Genomic DNA, 15209 nt, shown 5'->3' with positions numbered 1-15209 from the left:
TTGTTTATAATATTTATTCTATTATTTATATTAAAAATCAATAGTTAATTTACACTCATAAAGTAATAAAATATTGTATACAGGGTGTCCCAAAAAGGTATGGACACCTAAATATCTCGGGAAATATAAGTTTTACAGAAAAATCTTTCAGACAAAAGTTGCATGGTTTTGAGGGAGACATAAGATGGTGTCATTAATTTGATCTTGAATAGTTGCTTGAAGGTCAATTTCAATTTTTTAAATGAGAATGCCAACTTTTAATTACATATTCTTGTAGCTTATCTCGAGACCTTTCCAAAACATTACAAGAAAGTTTATTTTCGTTGAATACTTTTCGAGTTGTGAAGCTTGAAAGTTACAGTACACCGTAGCTTTCAAGCCTTACAACTCAGAAAGTACTCAACAAAAATAAACTTTCTCGTAGTGTTTTAGAAAGGTCTCGAGATAAATCACAAGAATATGTAATAAAAAGTTGGCATTTTCATTAAAAAAATTAAAGGTGTCCTTCACGTGATCTTCAAGAAACTATTCAAGGTCAAATTAATGACATCATCTTATGTCCCCCTCAAAACCATACAACTTTTGTCTGAAACATTTTTCTGTAAAACTTATATTTCCCAAGATATTTAAGTGTCCCGACCTTTTTGGGACACCCTGTATATTGTATATACTTTGAAATTGTTTTTTTTTGTTAGAAAAAAATTCTGTCTTAGATTAAAGAGTTTCACAAGATATTTCTCTGCAAAGCTATAATAAAAATATATCAAATAAAGATAAGGTTGTAACGATACGCCCCTTCACCGTCCGTGCGCCACCGTTCCGTCCACCGAACAACGAACGCCGAGTGCAGCCGAGGACCAGGTGCACGCACAACCGAACTTCGCCGTGCAACCACGCGGCGACACGCGCGCCGACCGTGGCGTTCCGTAACGCTCCCACTCCGGCTCAACCGACCGAGCGCGCGGATTGGCTTGCTCAGCCGCGCGTTCGGATATATAAGCCGGCAGTGGGAACGCACGAGGCAGATCCGTCCGACTATCCGACTCGTCCACAAGACCGAGCATTCTCGATCGCTCCTTAAAGACGAGCATTCTCGTCGCACTCCGATATCCTCGACGGGCATTCCCGTCGCTATCCTCGGCCGAGTATCCTCGACCAGCCGTCTCGACGAGCATTCTCGTCATCATCACCGGCCGAGCATTCTCGACCAATCACGTCCGAGATCCTCGACGAGCATTCTCGTCATCATCACCGGCCGAGCATTCTCGACCAATCACGTCCGAGATCCTCGACGAGCATTCTCGTCATCATCACCGGCCGAGCATTCTCGACCAATCACCGTCGTCCTCGAATACCTTTACTGTCGAACCGACAAATTTCGTAACCCATTCATCGGCAGGGCACAAACAACCTGTCGATCGAGCGCCCCACTTGCACGGGGCGCGCTCGGGCGAATCGCGGCGGCGACCGCGCCGGCAACGACCCGCATTTGCGCACACGCTTACACAACCGCGTTAACCAATCCCGCCGCGCCCCGCGACTCCCCGACCGTACGGGCAAGCAGCCCGCATAACTCACTAGTCTAGCCGAAAACTTGTAAATAGATAGTTCTAGCATTAGATATAAACCGCGTAAAAAGACCGTTATAGGTACTCCGCCGCGTAACTGGTAATCCGAGTACCAGCCATATTGTTATCTCTATCAGTATTTCTTTGCGATCTCTATACTATTATCTCTATCATTGTCTCTTTGCGATCTCTATGTTATTAGCTCTATCATTATCTTTTTATTTTGATATCTCTCTATTTTGTTAGCTCTTTTATTTTCTTTCATGTTCATTCTGTCAACTCTTTTGCAATTGTTATTTTTAATAAATCATTCACTATCTTTTGCTACGTAAAACATGGGGTATAGTCATTACGGACACCTGACCAACTGACGAGCCTTATCTGGTCCGATCCCGAACTTCCCACACCGCACCGAATCGACCGAAAACGCGTACCGTTACAAGGTAAATATTTCAATTATTGACAAAGTAAGGTTTGTGAAAGTAATAGATGATATTAAAATAAATAAAATAAGTTTTAAAAATTAAAAATATTAATAATATTATTATTACTTACAAATTCGTAGCGATTAATACACAACAAAATTATCAAGTATACTAAACTGACGCTCGCAAAGCGACAGCATTTTATACCACTATTCTAACGATATATGTTTACATTATGTACTAACTTCGAACATTCTTCATATCTTCTTATCTTTACATTGACATTTAATTTCTTTGCGATTATATTTCTTTTGGTTACTGCAAAATAAAACGACACTACACTGACGAATAACAACAATTACGGTGTTGTAAAACATTAATTTCTTGTTTAGAAAATAATATGTAATTAATATAAATTAAACATTTATTTTGTAACGACCTTACTTTGCGCACGGACGGTGATCGGCATGAGAACAAGGGCGCGAAGGGCGCCGTAAGAATTAGACTCGGTTTTGATGTTTACGAAAATAAGAGCGTTTATTAAATGCAAAATAAATCGTGCTGAATAAAAATAAATGTGATAGTGCGAAATAAATCTTGATAAATGATGACAATACAGAAAATCCGTCGGTTGGTAAGTAGAACGGATCTTACAACAATTCGAATGCACGGACGGACGTGACAATATATTCGCGGACGAAATACGGATTGCTATTTACAAGAATATTTATACGTGTACCTGTGTCGCGAGACGCGTTTCGTGGGACGGCGTCGAGCTTTTTTCTCGAAATCCGGGCGGCTTTGTTGTTGTGGCCGTGAAAAAGCGTTGCGCGGCGCGGCGCGTGGTGCGGTACGGCGGGACGCGACGCGTACACGGATCCGTGTATTTTGGACGCCGATTGTGCGGCCCATCGCGAGACGATTAATACCGCGTAGGTGATCACTGGGTGGCACTGCCCCATGGCAAGTGCGCTTGGTGGAGGGATGGAGCACCGTAACCCCTTACGCGTGGCAGCGCCATACTCGGGATTGCAGAAAGGATCGCCTTGCCTCAAGTAGCTTAACTGGGCCCAAGTACTTTTGAGCCTGCTTGCGGCATATAAGGATAACGATTCGGATCGGTGTCAGGAGAGATCGAGAGTCTAATGGCTTGACAGAGACTGAGGCGCTCGATCTCGTTCTCAATATAGGTGTCTTCTGATCGGCGGATCGGCCAGAAGCGGATAAGGCGGTTTTCGGCCGGCGACTGCCGCCTTTATACAGGGTGTCCGTCCATAAATGTCTGAGCAAATATCTCGTAACTGGTTGAAGTTAGAAGAAAGTTTAATAAGGAAAATTTACATGGTTTTTAGTCGGCTACAAAATGCACGTAAAGAAATTTTTTTTACTCGTCACCTTTTTGAGTTATGAAGGTCAATGTAGGTTTTTTAAATGGGTACCTATAATTTTTTTTGCATATTTACATAGTAGAGGTAATTTTCAATCAAAATTATATTAGGAAAAAAATTGCTACGACGCATCGTTTACGAGATAATCGGCATGCAAAGTATTAAAGTAATAATTTGGATCGAGTATTGTTGAACAAATTTGGAATATCAAATAGGTTGAGAAAGTAAACATTGTTTTTTCATGAAATATTTATTAACAAATTAATTAAGAAATGGTTCGAAATTGTTACCATCATGATCGATACAGCATTCAACGCGTTTTATAATGTTTCTTATTGTTAACTGCAGCATTTCTGTTGTAATACTTTCAACAGCTCTAGTGATTTTATGTCGTAAATCTTCTTCATTTTCAGGAATAGTTGCATAAACAATATCCTTAATATACCCCCAACTTCTGTTGTAATACCACATCTCGAGCATATCACACTTTTCCGTAATTGTAAACATTATTCTCACGCGCTCGTATGAAGTCTGTTATATCGAACAGGATCGCTGACCTTCAACTTTTCAAAATACACGACTGTTTGATTTGTAAATAAAGTATTTGTATAGCACGTAATATGAATTACAGGGTAGTATGAGTCTGTTAGTCAATCGTCTACATACGAGCGCGTGAGAACAATGTTTACAATTACGGAAAAGTGTGATATGCTCGAGATCTGGTATTTAAGTATGCGTAATGAAAATGAAGCACGATTACTTTATCAACAAAAATATCCAGAACGAAGAATACCAAATAATCGTACATTTCGACGAATTGAAGATCAATTGCGTCAAACAGGATCGCTAACAAGACAACGACGTACAATCCAAACAGATGAAGAAAAAGAGACAAGTGTGCTATTAAGTTTTATTGAAAACAGACGTACATCCATAAGAACACTAGCACGTAATTTAGAATTATCGAAAAGTTACGTACACACTGTACTAAAAAAATTCATATTCAAACCGTTTCGTGATAATTTAGTACAAGCTTTACATGAAGGAGATGCAGATCGCCGATTAATGTTCTGCCACTGGCTTCGAGTTAATTATCGCACTGACTTTGGTTTTCTTAATAAAATATTATGGTCTGATTAATCTTGGTATGGAAAATCGACATAACGTGCATACTTGGTTCGATGTGAATCCACATGCGAAAAGAGATAAAGGTTTCCAACGCAGATTTTCGGTGAACGTATGGTGCGGAATCATCGGAACAAAAATTATTGGACCTTTCTTTTTCCATGGTCATCTTAATGGTGACAAATACTTGGAATTCTTGCAAACAACTTTCTCAGATTATTTACGCGATCTTCCATTATCAGTTTTTCGAAATATTATTTTTCAACAAGATGGTGCTCCAGCACACAATACACGTGCTGTAATTAACTTTTTAAATAATAGATTTCCTAATTGTTGGATGGGTACTAATGGTCCTGTACGATGGCCACCGAGATCTCCGGACTTGACACCTTGCGATTTTTTCCTTTGGGGGTATATTAAGGATATTGTTTATGCAACTATTCCTGAAAATGAAGAAGATTTACGACATAAAATCACTAGAGCTGTTGAAAGTATTACAACAGAAATGCTGCAGTTAACAATAAGAAACATTATAAAACGCGTTGAATGCTGTATCGATCATGATGGTAACAATTTCGAACCATTTCTTAATTAATTTGTTAATAAATATTTCATGAAAAAACAATGTTTACTTTCTCAACCTATTTGATATTCCAAATTTGTTCAACAATACTCGATCCAAATTATTACTTTAATACTTTGCATGCCGATTATCTCGTAAACGATGCGTCGTAGCAATTTTTTTCCTAATATAATTTTGATTGAAAATTACCTCTACTATGTAAATATGCAAAAAAAATTATAGGTACCCATTTAAAAAACCTACATTGACCTTCATAACTCAAAAAGGTGACGAGTAAAAAAAATTTCTTTACTGCATTTTGTAGCCGACTAAAAACCATGTAAATTTTCCTTATTAAACTTTCTTCTAACTTCAACCAGTTACGAGATATTTGCTCAGACATTTATGGACGGACACCCTGTATAGAGATACATCGGCCTAATCTCTCAGACATGACACTTTTCCTTTTTTTTTATGGCTGTGTTATTAATAATTATTATAAGATTTAATTTTTATAATATTTTTATAATATTTCATCAAGTATTATAAACATACGTTTAGTGTTTCCATGGAATTGCTTCCATCACATATAGTGGCTGATCTAGTCTTTAGAACAAGACTTAGAGTCACAATCATTACGTTTTCTTTTATTTCCATTGGATTTCTATTTTAGATACGTGAATTATATTGTATTCTTCACAAATAGGACGAAGGTAAATGATGTATTAAATTCTTTCAATACAAACTACCCGAAACTTATATTTACTACATGGGCTGAAAAGTCCCGCGATTTTTCAGTAGGTGGCGCAACTAGAAAATGAACATAATTTTTTTTGAGAGATTTATCTCTCACTAGTTTATGTGTGAAGTTTTATGACATTTCGTTTATTCGTTTACAAACTACAGTTGTTTAAGTGTCGCTATTTTTGCTTTCGTAAAAAAAATGGAAAAACAAAAATATTGCATATCAATTAAACATTGTTTTTTGATGGGAAAAACTCCTGAACAATCAATGAAATGGTTGAAGAAATCTTATCCCGCATTTGTTCCTCCGAGAAAAATAGTTTATCGATGGTTTAATGAATTTAAAATGGGTCGTACAAGCAGCGAAGAAGCACCTTGCTCTGGAAGACCAAAAGAGGCTACAAATCCGGAAATCGTAAAGAAAGTGCATCAAATTGTTCTGTTTGATCGTAAAGTGAAGTTGCGCGAGTTAACTGAGGCCGTTGGCATCTCAAAAGAACGGGTGGGATACATTTTGCATGATGTTTTGGATATGAAAAAGCTATCTGCGCGATAGGTGCCGTTTTTGCTGACCGTCGACCAAAAACAGCAACGCGTTGATAATTCAACGACCGGTTTGTCGTTGCTGCAGCGTAATCGAGCGGACTTCTTTCGACGTTTTGTGACGTCGTCACAAGACATAGATGAAACGTGGATCCATTATCATACGCCTGAGTCCACTAGGCAGTCTGCTGAAAAGCCACGAAAACCGACCAAAGCGGCCAAAAGATCAACGCTCGACCGGGAAGGTTTTGGTCTCCGTTTTTTGGGATGTGCATGGCCTAATTTTTATTGATTATCTGCAGAAGGGAAGAACAATTACAGGAGAGTATTATGCAGCGTTATTGGACAAACTGAACGACGAAATAAAGAAAAAACGGCCCCATATGGCGAAGAAAAAAGTTCTGTACTTTCACGATAACGCACCGTAACACACGTCCTTGAAAGCGATGGCCAAATTGGACCAATTATGATTTGAATTGGTTGCTCACCCGCCGTATTCTCCAGACTTGGCCCCCAGCGACTATTATCTGTTCCCAAATCTCAAGCGGTGGCTCCAGGGAAAGAGATTCACATCGAATGAGGAAGTCATTGCAGAAACCGAGGCGTATTTTGAAGGCTTGGACGTTTCGTACTACAGAAAGGGCATCGAAATGTTAGAAAATCACTATACCAATGTATCGCACTTGAAAGCAACTATGTTGAGGAATAAATATAACTTTCCCCAAAAAACGCTTGTTTTCATTAAAAATCCCGGGACTTCTTAACCCATGTAGTATGATGAAAGTAGCAGGGGAACATCTTAACTTTCTTGACTTAACTTTAATTAAATATAAGATAATAACGGAATTGGCAGAGGATATGATTCGGTGCGAGCGGTTGGAATTAGGAGGGCAAGAATAATTACACAACAGCAATTATAATAATTAACAAAGAAATAACAATGATATTTTATACATTATTATATATACGATTGAATCTGGAAACTGCCGACTTATCGTTTCAAAAGGGTTCCTTTTTCCGTCTCCCGTATTTACAAGTATTTAAAATAATTAAAAACATACATTTTTTATTATAAAGAACTTATAAAGTTAATGGAAACATGATAGCGGTCAAATCGCTATTCACCAATAGTGTGATTTTTTCGAACATTACAATTTAAAGATTAACAATCATAACTTTGAAATACCTACACTGGAAAAAGAGTTTCGTGGTATTATTTAGAAATCTTGTAAGAATAACCAGATTGTAGAAAAATCTGTCAAATGTTCTAATTATACTCGTAATAACCAAAGTCTTATTATAATAACCAGAAATTCTGTTTGGTTTTACCAGAAACACTTAATTATACAAGTTTTATTAACATAATCAAATTATTTTTTTCAGTGTAGATATGATATATCTGCTTGAATCATGGCTTTTCTGGCTGCTTTAAAAAGCATTACTTTCTCCTAAAAATGTCGCTTATTTCTTATCTCTAAATGCACGCAATTCGTATAGTACAAACTTTCTATAAGATGTCCTAAAGACGTTCTCAGGATATTCTTTAGTAATGTGTGAATATATTATCAAAATGTAGGTCAATAAAATTTCATATCAGCTTTCGTTTGACGATAGGTATGGTGGACGGTTACCTCGTATGGAATCCGAAATGTCATATGGTCTCCAAAAAGCCTTTGGATCCGTCCATCGTAAAATTTGTGAGGAAGGAAAAACTGGAAAAATGTCCCAATGATCGCGTCTTCTCGCAAATTTCAAGGGAACCTAATGGCAGCGTGTTTCTTTCCATCGATCCTGCCATAAAGACTATGCATAGCAACGTCGCCTGCTGCTGGTCCTCCGTAGTCAGACCTAAAGTGGATAGGCCGAAGAAGGACAACTATGACTCTACGATATCGTAAGATTTATCATTATCACTATAAGCATTAAAAATTCTAAAGTCATCTTAAAATATTCAGGCGTTTCGACAAAATTCAATCAACTCAAAAAAGATTTTAATGATAAAACATTAGTTTGTCTGTTAAAAATAGAAATTTTTTATTTTAAGAACACAAAAATTATATAAGAAAATAAGATAATTATCTAGAATAACCTCATCATCTCCAATTTTAACAAAATTAGTCTCATTCGACACGTTTTTACACGAAACAAACAAATGTGGTGAAAAAATCGCTCTGCCTCGCAAAGCGAGATAGATACTAATAAAGTTGTTAAAGTGGACGACTACAGATTAAAATACTTATCATATCGGCAAAATTTAGCGACATGAGTATAATATTTTTATATTGTATTGAAAAATACCATATGGCACACACGCGCACAAGGTATTTTTCAATACAATATAAAAATTTTATTTAAATTATTCTAAATTTTACTTTAGATAGATAAAATAATTGTTTATGTTTTGAACATGTATACTTTTATTTAAAAAAATAAGATGCAAAGTTAGAACTAATATACAAATGCTAATAGATTGTGCGCAAAAAAGTCGTGCAATCGGCTCCGTGTCCAATTAGAATAATGTGTGTCCCATCATTATTGTGCCTAATGGAGTCAATGTCTGATCGGGACCGTGTCCGATCAGGATTGTGCCCGATTGAATCGGTGTACAATCGAGACTATGTCCAATAGGGTCCGTATGCGTTCGGAGCTATATCAGGAAATGCTGTTGTTTCCAATTGTTAAAGTGCGCAATCGCATCTCACCCCTTTAGCTGAAGACCATTTTTTTTCAAATTGTCAAATAGTTAAAAAAATTGAATTCGTGAACAAAAGAATTGGACAGTGTTATACTAAATACATTTTGAAAGGTACCTGCTAAAGATATAGATACTATACAAGAAAAGTATTTAGTTAAAAGTACAGATTCACTGAGAAAAAAAATTTGTTAAAAAATTAAAATATTATTAGGAGTACAAATTGAAAACCGCCGTTTTCCAGTAGATGGCGCCATCGGTAAATGCTGGCGCCAAACGTTAGATCAAAAATTTTAAATGTAAGGTTGGGCATCTGGCAACAATTCCTTATCATTGCAGTTGTGAATTTTTATCGGCGTTATATATTTTTTTGTGATCGAAAATGTCGAAATTTGTGCCCAATAAGCGTTATTTGCGGGAAGTTTTGCTTTTTGCCTTCAATTCGAAAAAATCTGCGGCTGAGGCGCGTCGAATGATTGTAAAAACTTATGGTGAGGCTTCCATTAGTGAAAGAACGTGTCGAGAATGGTTCCAACGTTTCAAAAGTGGTGATTTCGGGGTAGAAGACAAGGAGCGTCCCGGACAGGTGAAAAAGTTTGAAGACGCACAATTGGAAACATTACTGAATGAAGATTCATCTCAAACGCAACAGGAGCTTGCAGATTCATTGGGCATGACTCAACAAGCTATTTCACATCGTTTGAAAACCATGGGAATGATCCAAAAGCATGGACACTGGGTGCCATACGAATTAAAGCCGAGAGACGTTGAACGGCGTTTTTTCGCGTGCGAACAGCTGCTCCAACGGTAAAAACGAAAGGGTTTTCTGCATCGTATTGTAACCGGCGACGAAAAGTGGATCCATTATGATAATCGAAAGCGAAAAGAATCGTGGGGCTACCGCGGCCATGCATCAACATCGACGGCCAAGCCAAACATCCATGGCTCGAAGCTCATGCTGTGTATTTGGTGGGACCAGCTCGGCGTAATTTATTATGAGCTGTTGCAACCGGATGAAACCATCACAGGAGCTCGCTACCGAACAACTAATGCGTTTGAGCCGAGCATTGCAGGAAAAACGGCCACAATACGAGCAAAAACACGAAAAAGTGATGTTGCTGCACGACAACGCTCGGCCACATGTTGCTCAGGTCGTTAAAACCTATCTGGAAACATTGAAATGGGACGTCTTACCTCATTCTCCTGACATCGCCCCTTCAGATTACCACTTGTTCCGATCAATGCCGCATGGCCTGGCTGAGCAGCACTTCCATTATTACGAAGAGGCCAAAAACTGGGTCGATTCGTGGATCGCCGCAAAAGACGAGCAGTTTTTTCGACGCAGGATTCGTATGCTGCCCGAAAGGTGGGAGAAAGTAGTGGCCAGCGATGGACAATACTTTCAAGAATAAGTATGTAACCATTTTTCAACAATCAATCCTCAAATTTTGACAAAAAACGGCGGTTTTCAAATTGTACTCCTAATAATTTTATACGTGCAACTAAATATTTAGTTGATTTAATTGTACATACCTTAACTTTATTGCATCTCTTTAGGGTTACATCTTTCTTACAATTAAGTCCTTACAAACTAATTTATCTATTCTTACACACTAGAGTCGGTATTCATAGTCGATACTTATGTCAAGACCGTCTTAAGTAACGTCTTAAAATATTAATACGGCTCTCCGATTGGTTAACGTCATCTTACGTTGATACTTAAGACGGTCTTAAATATAAAAATCAACTATGAATATCGGCCTAAGACGCCGCTTCTTAATCTAAACTTAAACCCTAAACTTATATCTTAGCCTAGCCTGCTTATTGTACACACACACACACACACACACACACACACACACACACACACACACACACACACACACACACACACGCACACGCACATACACACGCACGCACACACACACTCATGCACACGCACGCACACACACACGCACGCACACACACACGCACGCACACACACACGCACGCACACACGCGCACATACACACACGCGCCGCAGTCCTATCTCTTCTATCGAGACCTCCGCTTTCGGTTCCTCTTGTGAATCCGCTTCATTCATCTCTCTCTCTCTCTCTCTCTCTCTTATTCATTCTCTCGATCTCATTCACTCCCCTTTTTTCCTCTTCTCCTTTCTCATCCCTTATGACCACCATTTTCCTCAACCATTTCTCCCCCTTTTCATTCTTTCCCACTACGATTCCCCTTATTTCCTACCATCCCCTTCCCTTCCCCCAACTGACATATTCTTCCCACATATATTCCCACGTTTCACTCATATATCCACACATCCTGCATCTCCTACGTTCTTTCTCCTTTCAGTATCGATTACACTTCATTCCGTTTTCCAATCTGAATCTCGTTATCCTCTGCCACCTACTCTCTCTTCACCCTTTTTTTTAAATACTCCGGTACTCTCTCCTGTTTAATCCATATGTATTCTACGTTACCCTTTGCCATCATTATTCTCTCCCGCCTTTCCTGCTTTTACATCTCCCTTTCTTTTCTTTTCGACCCCTCCATGTCCCTTCCTTCTTTCCCCCTCTTATTCCATCTTACCCCTCTCTCCTCAAAGAATCCCTTTCTTTTCTCTTCCCATTCCAATACATTTTTCTTTCCTCTATTTCTCGCTTTCAATTCTTTCCAACATCTATTCGCCAGCTCGCTTCTTCTTCACTCCTCTAATCTCTTTTCAAATCTTATCACCTTTATTTCCGTCCTTTCCCTTAAATTTTTCCTTTCTTTCAATATGTACCCCAGCGTACCCCAATCTATCCCTAACAGCCCATTTCAAGAATTTTTCATGTAGCCCTTCTAATGTTTCTCTCCCTTTCCATCTTTATATTTCTACCCATATCCTCTCACTGATCGGGATCGTGTCTGATCAGGATTGTACCTGATTGAGTCGGTGTACAATCGAGGCTGTGTCCAATCGGGTCCGTACGGAGCTGTATCAGGAAATGCTGTTGTTTCCAATTGTTAATGTGCGCAATCGCACTTTACCCCTTTAACTGAAAACCATTTTTTGTCAAATTGTCAAAATATCAAAGCATCGAACAACCAGCATGTTACCAAATCTCCCTTAAACCTTCTTTTCCCAATCCTACTTTTCTCATTACTGCTGCTTTTGTCCTTAATTTTTCTCTCACCTACTGCCCTTCGTTGCGTTGCGCTATGTAATCCAGATATGTAAACTTTTTTACTTTCTCTATAACCGTCTCTTTCCACCTCTAATTTATTTTTCTTTTCCTCGTCCTCTTTTAATAAATCTCATCACCCTTTTTTTTTTTTTTTTTTTTTTTTAACGGGGGGAAAATACTCATAGTACCCCGGGTTGGCTAGACCACGGGAGTGTGGGACTCGGGACGCGGTACCCCTCGCCGGCACAGACCGCTTGCGCGGCAGAAAGTTGGCGAGGCCCGGCCCGCCTACCCACTAAAAACCCACCGAGCCCATCTCGCCCCGTTGCGTGGAGGGACCGGGATTGCTATAGCACTCTCCAACATCCCTCCACTGGGGATCGGAGCATGAAGCTCCCCGACGCGCCAGTTCGTCGGGTTGGGAGTCGGGCTTTGCTGGCCCAGCCGAGATACGTCAGCCAGTAGGGCCTAGCCCGACCCCGGGGATGCGGAGCGAGGCATCACGCATCCCCGCGCCCATTTAGGGCCATGGGACCGCTCCCGACATATCGCCGGTGCGAGCCCCACGCCCAGGGACGAGCGGTCGCCGCCGCCCGCCCCGCCTCCTCCCGTCCACGGCGCTCGCGTGGCCAGGCCGGTCGCCAGAGGAGGGAACCTCTCGCCTGGCGCCGGGCCCCATCGGCCTGGGCCCCGTCCCGTCGCATCCCCCGAGCGCTAGGGGCAGCTAGGGGCGGGCACCCGAGGAGCGGCACTATCGCCGCTTCCCCTTGCCGAGGACGGGCGGCCCCGGGGAGGGCGCACTTGGCGCGCCTCCCTAAATCTCATCACCCTTGTCCTGCTCATGTTGAGTTCCAATCTTTTTCCCTCTTCAGCCTAGCCATGCTTCTCATATCGTCCTCTTTCTCCGCCAGAAACACCTTGTCGTCTGCATATGATGAGGAGTATATTTTTTCCTTCCTCAGTTTGACTCCACCGCCCCCCCCCCCTCTCCCACCATCTACCTTTTCTCATCTCTTGTTCAAGGTCCGCGGTTAAACAGAGTTTGACTCAAAGGGGCACTCTTGTCTCACTCCCTTTTCTGTCCAGAAACACTCTTATCTCAGACAGTACAGGATATCCATTCGACGTCCAGATTTGGTTTCGGTCGAACGTCTATGAACTTAATACAAACGTTTTAAAAACGTACATTATGCAACATACAAAGTATGTTTACATTTAGATATTTTGTTGTGCCCCGGTGATGGCTCCGGGCACGTCGGTAGGTATATCGAGATCTTTTCGGCGCCTTAGGAGTTAGGACTCGTAGGAAGGGCCGCTCGGTGGTCGAAGATAAAACGCTTGTTCCAACGTTAAGATAATGTATTTTCTTCAGTATTGCCCTCGTTACACTTGTAGTATGATTATATATGTTGCTCGTTTGCTTGCTTTTCCCGGACGGCCCGGTATATATAGGTCGGCTGTTATCTCCGGATTGTGTTACAAGCTCGACGTGTAAGTCACGCACGGCGAGTAACACACCGGACAGCTATTTGTCAAACTCTTCCGTCGCTTTCCGATTTTGTCGCAATATTTATGCGGAAATTCGTTGTTTGGTTCGGCCAATCGTGTTCTTTGCGGCATGCAGCTCCCACGTTTAGCCGAAATCCGAATACCGGAAAGCGACTTAGCTTTAGCTGGCGCAGCGTGATGGTGTTGCGGGCTGGAAGCCCGACAGACGATTAGCGTCTTTCGATATTTCTAGCGTATGCGGAATTCGCTACGCGTATGCATAGCAATAGGAATCTTAATTTCCTGTTACTATGCGTGTAATTATCGTAGTTGCACAGGGTACAACACTCTTCCCTCGCCGGGAAAGAAAAACGAGGAAAAGGAGTTTTTCGCTTTTAACACCCCTCCCTCGCTGGGAAAGAAAACGGAGGCACGTAGTTTTTTACAATTATTTATGACACGAAAAATATATTAGATCGGTTTAATATTTTAGACTAGAGAGATATTTGACCGATACATGTAACATACAATTTCAAATAAGAAGGCCTATTCGGTCATAGCTAGATCTTAGTGTTTTATATATACGTGTGATTTTATATACTTTCTCAGACTCAACCAAAGTGCGCCGTTACTTTCGGTCATATAACACAGTTATGATCGAATAAGAGTTAGTAATATCACTTTTATTAAATTAAAATTGATATAATAATACTTGATGTTTACTAGCATCTATATTAACCCTTCCCCCCCTGAAAAAATTGTAAAAAATTTATTGCAAAAAATATCACCTCAGCCAGGGTTCGAACCTGGGACCTCCCGAATCTCCGGTACGGGTGTCTTAGCCAACTCGACCACTGAGGCTGTGATGATATTTCTCGCAATAGCTGACTATGAGTTTAGAACGCATGTGATGGCAGCGTGATTTCAAACTAGAGAGATATTCGACCGATACATGTAACATACAATTTCAAATAAGAAGGCCTATTCGGTCATAGCTAGATCTTAGTGCTTTATATATATGTGTGATTTTATATACTTTCTCAGACTCAATGTTCTGTGGGGACAGAAACGCGTAGTATGTGAGACTCGCCGACCTAGCTAGTAGCCGGCATACTCACTAAAACCCAACTTTTTCCGGCGTCTGGGCTCGGGACAAATCACGGGATCGAACTAGCATGCACCGCGATCCGTCCTAGCCCAAACGGGTCCCCGCCCGAGAGCAGAACCCCCCTTCAGAGTTAGCGGCCAGAACTCGGCCGAAGTCAAGCCCCAGTCGCCCGAACCGGGATGCCGGGTGTGCGTCGGACCCCCCTGGAAAAGGGCCCTAGGTACGCACACCCGCATCCCAAGCCCCAGGACGGGTCAGCCGGGCAACTACCCCGCCGCTGATTCCGCCCGAGGCGTACCTCCTCAACAGTGGAGAGGGTAGGGCCCTCTGTCCGGTCTAGCCGGCGCTGCGAGGGTTCCCCCTCCCCACTGTTCCTTCCCGGCTATCCCCTCTCCATCCTCATTA

At 40.9% G+C, this 15209-nt stretch overlaps 1 protein-coding gene and 1 non-coding gene across 3 annotated transcripts in view; one reads left to right on the top strand and one right to left on the bottom strand.

Moving 5' to 3' along the window:
- Nucleotides 1-15209, top strand: part of LOC105202277 — a 109280-nt gene that overhangs the window by 65343 nt on the left and 28728 nt on the right. For both annotated transcript variants that reach the window (XM_039455239.1, XM_039454893.1), the window contains exon 3: nt 7970-8249. In XM_039455239.1, the coding sequence (XP_039311173.1) occupies nt 7970-8249 (280 nt within the window). The remainder of the gene's footprint in view (nt 1-7969; nt 8250-15209) is intronic.
- Trnas-gga lies at nt 14482-14557 on the bottom strand. The gene has a single exon. It is a non-coding gene; the product is annotated as a tRNA-Ser (tRNA).

Source organism: Solenopsis invicta, chromosome 1, assembly GCF_016802725.1.
Source record: "Solenopsis invicta isolate M01_SB chromosome 1, UNIL_Sinv_3.0, whole genome shotgun sequence".
Lineage (NCBI taxonomy): Eukaryota > Metazoa > Arthropoda > Insecta > Hymenoptera > Formicidae > Solenopsis > Solenopsis invicta.
This window is presented reverse-complemented; position numbering and strand designations above follow the sequence as displayed.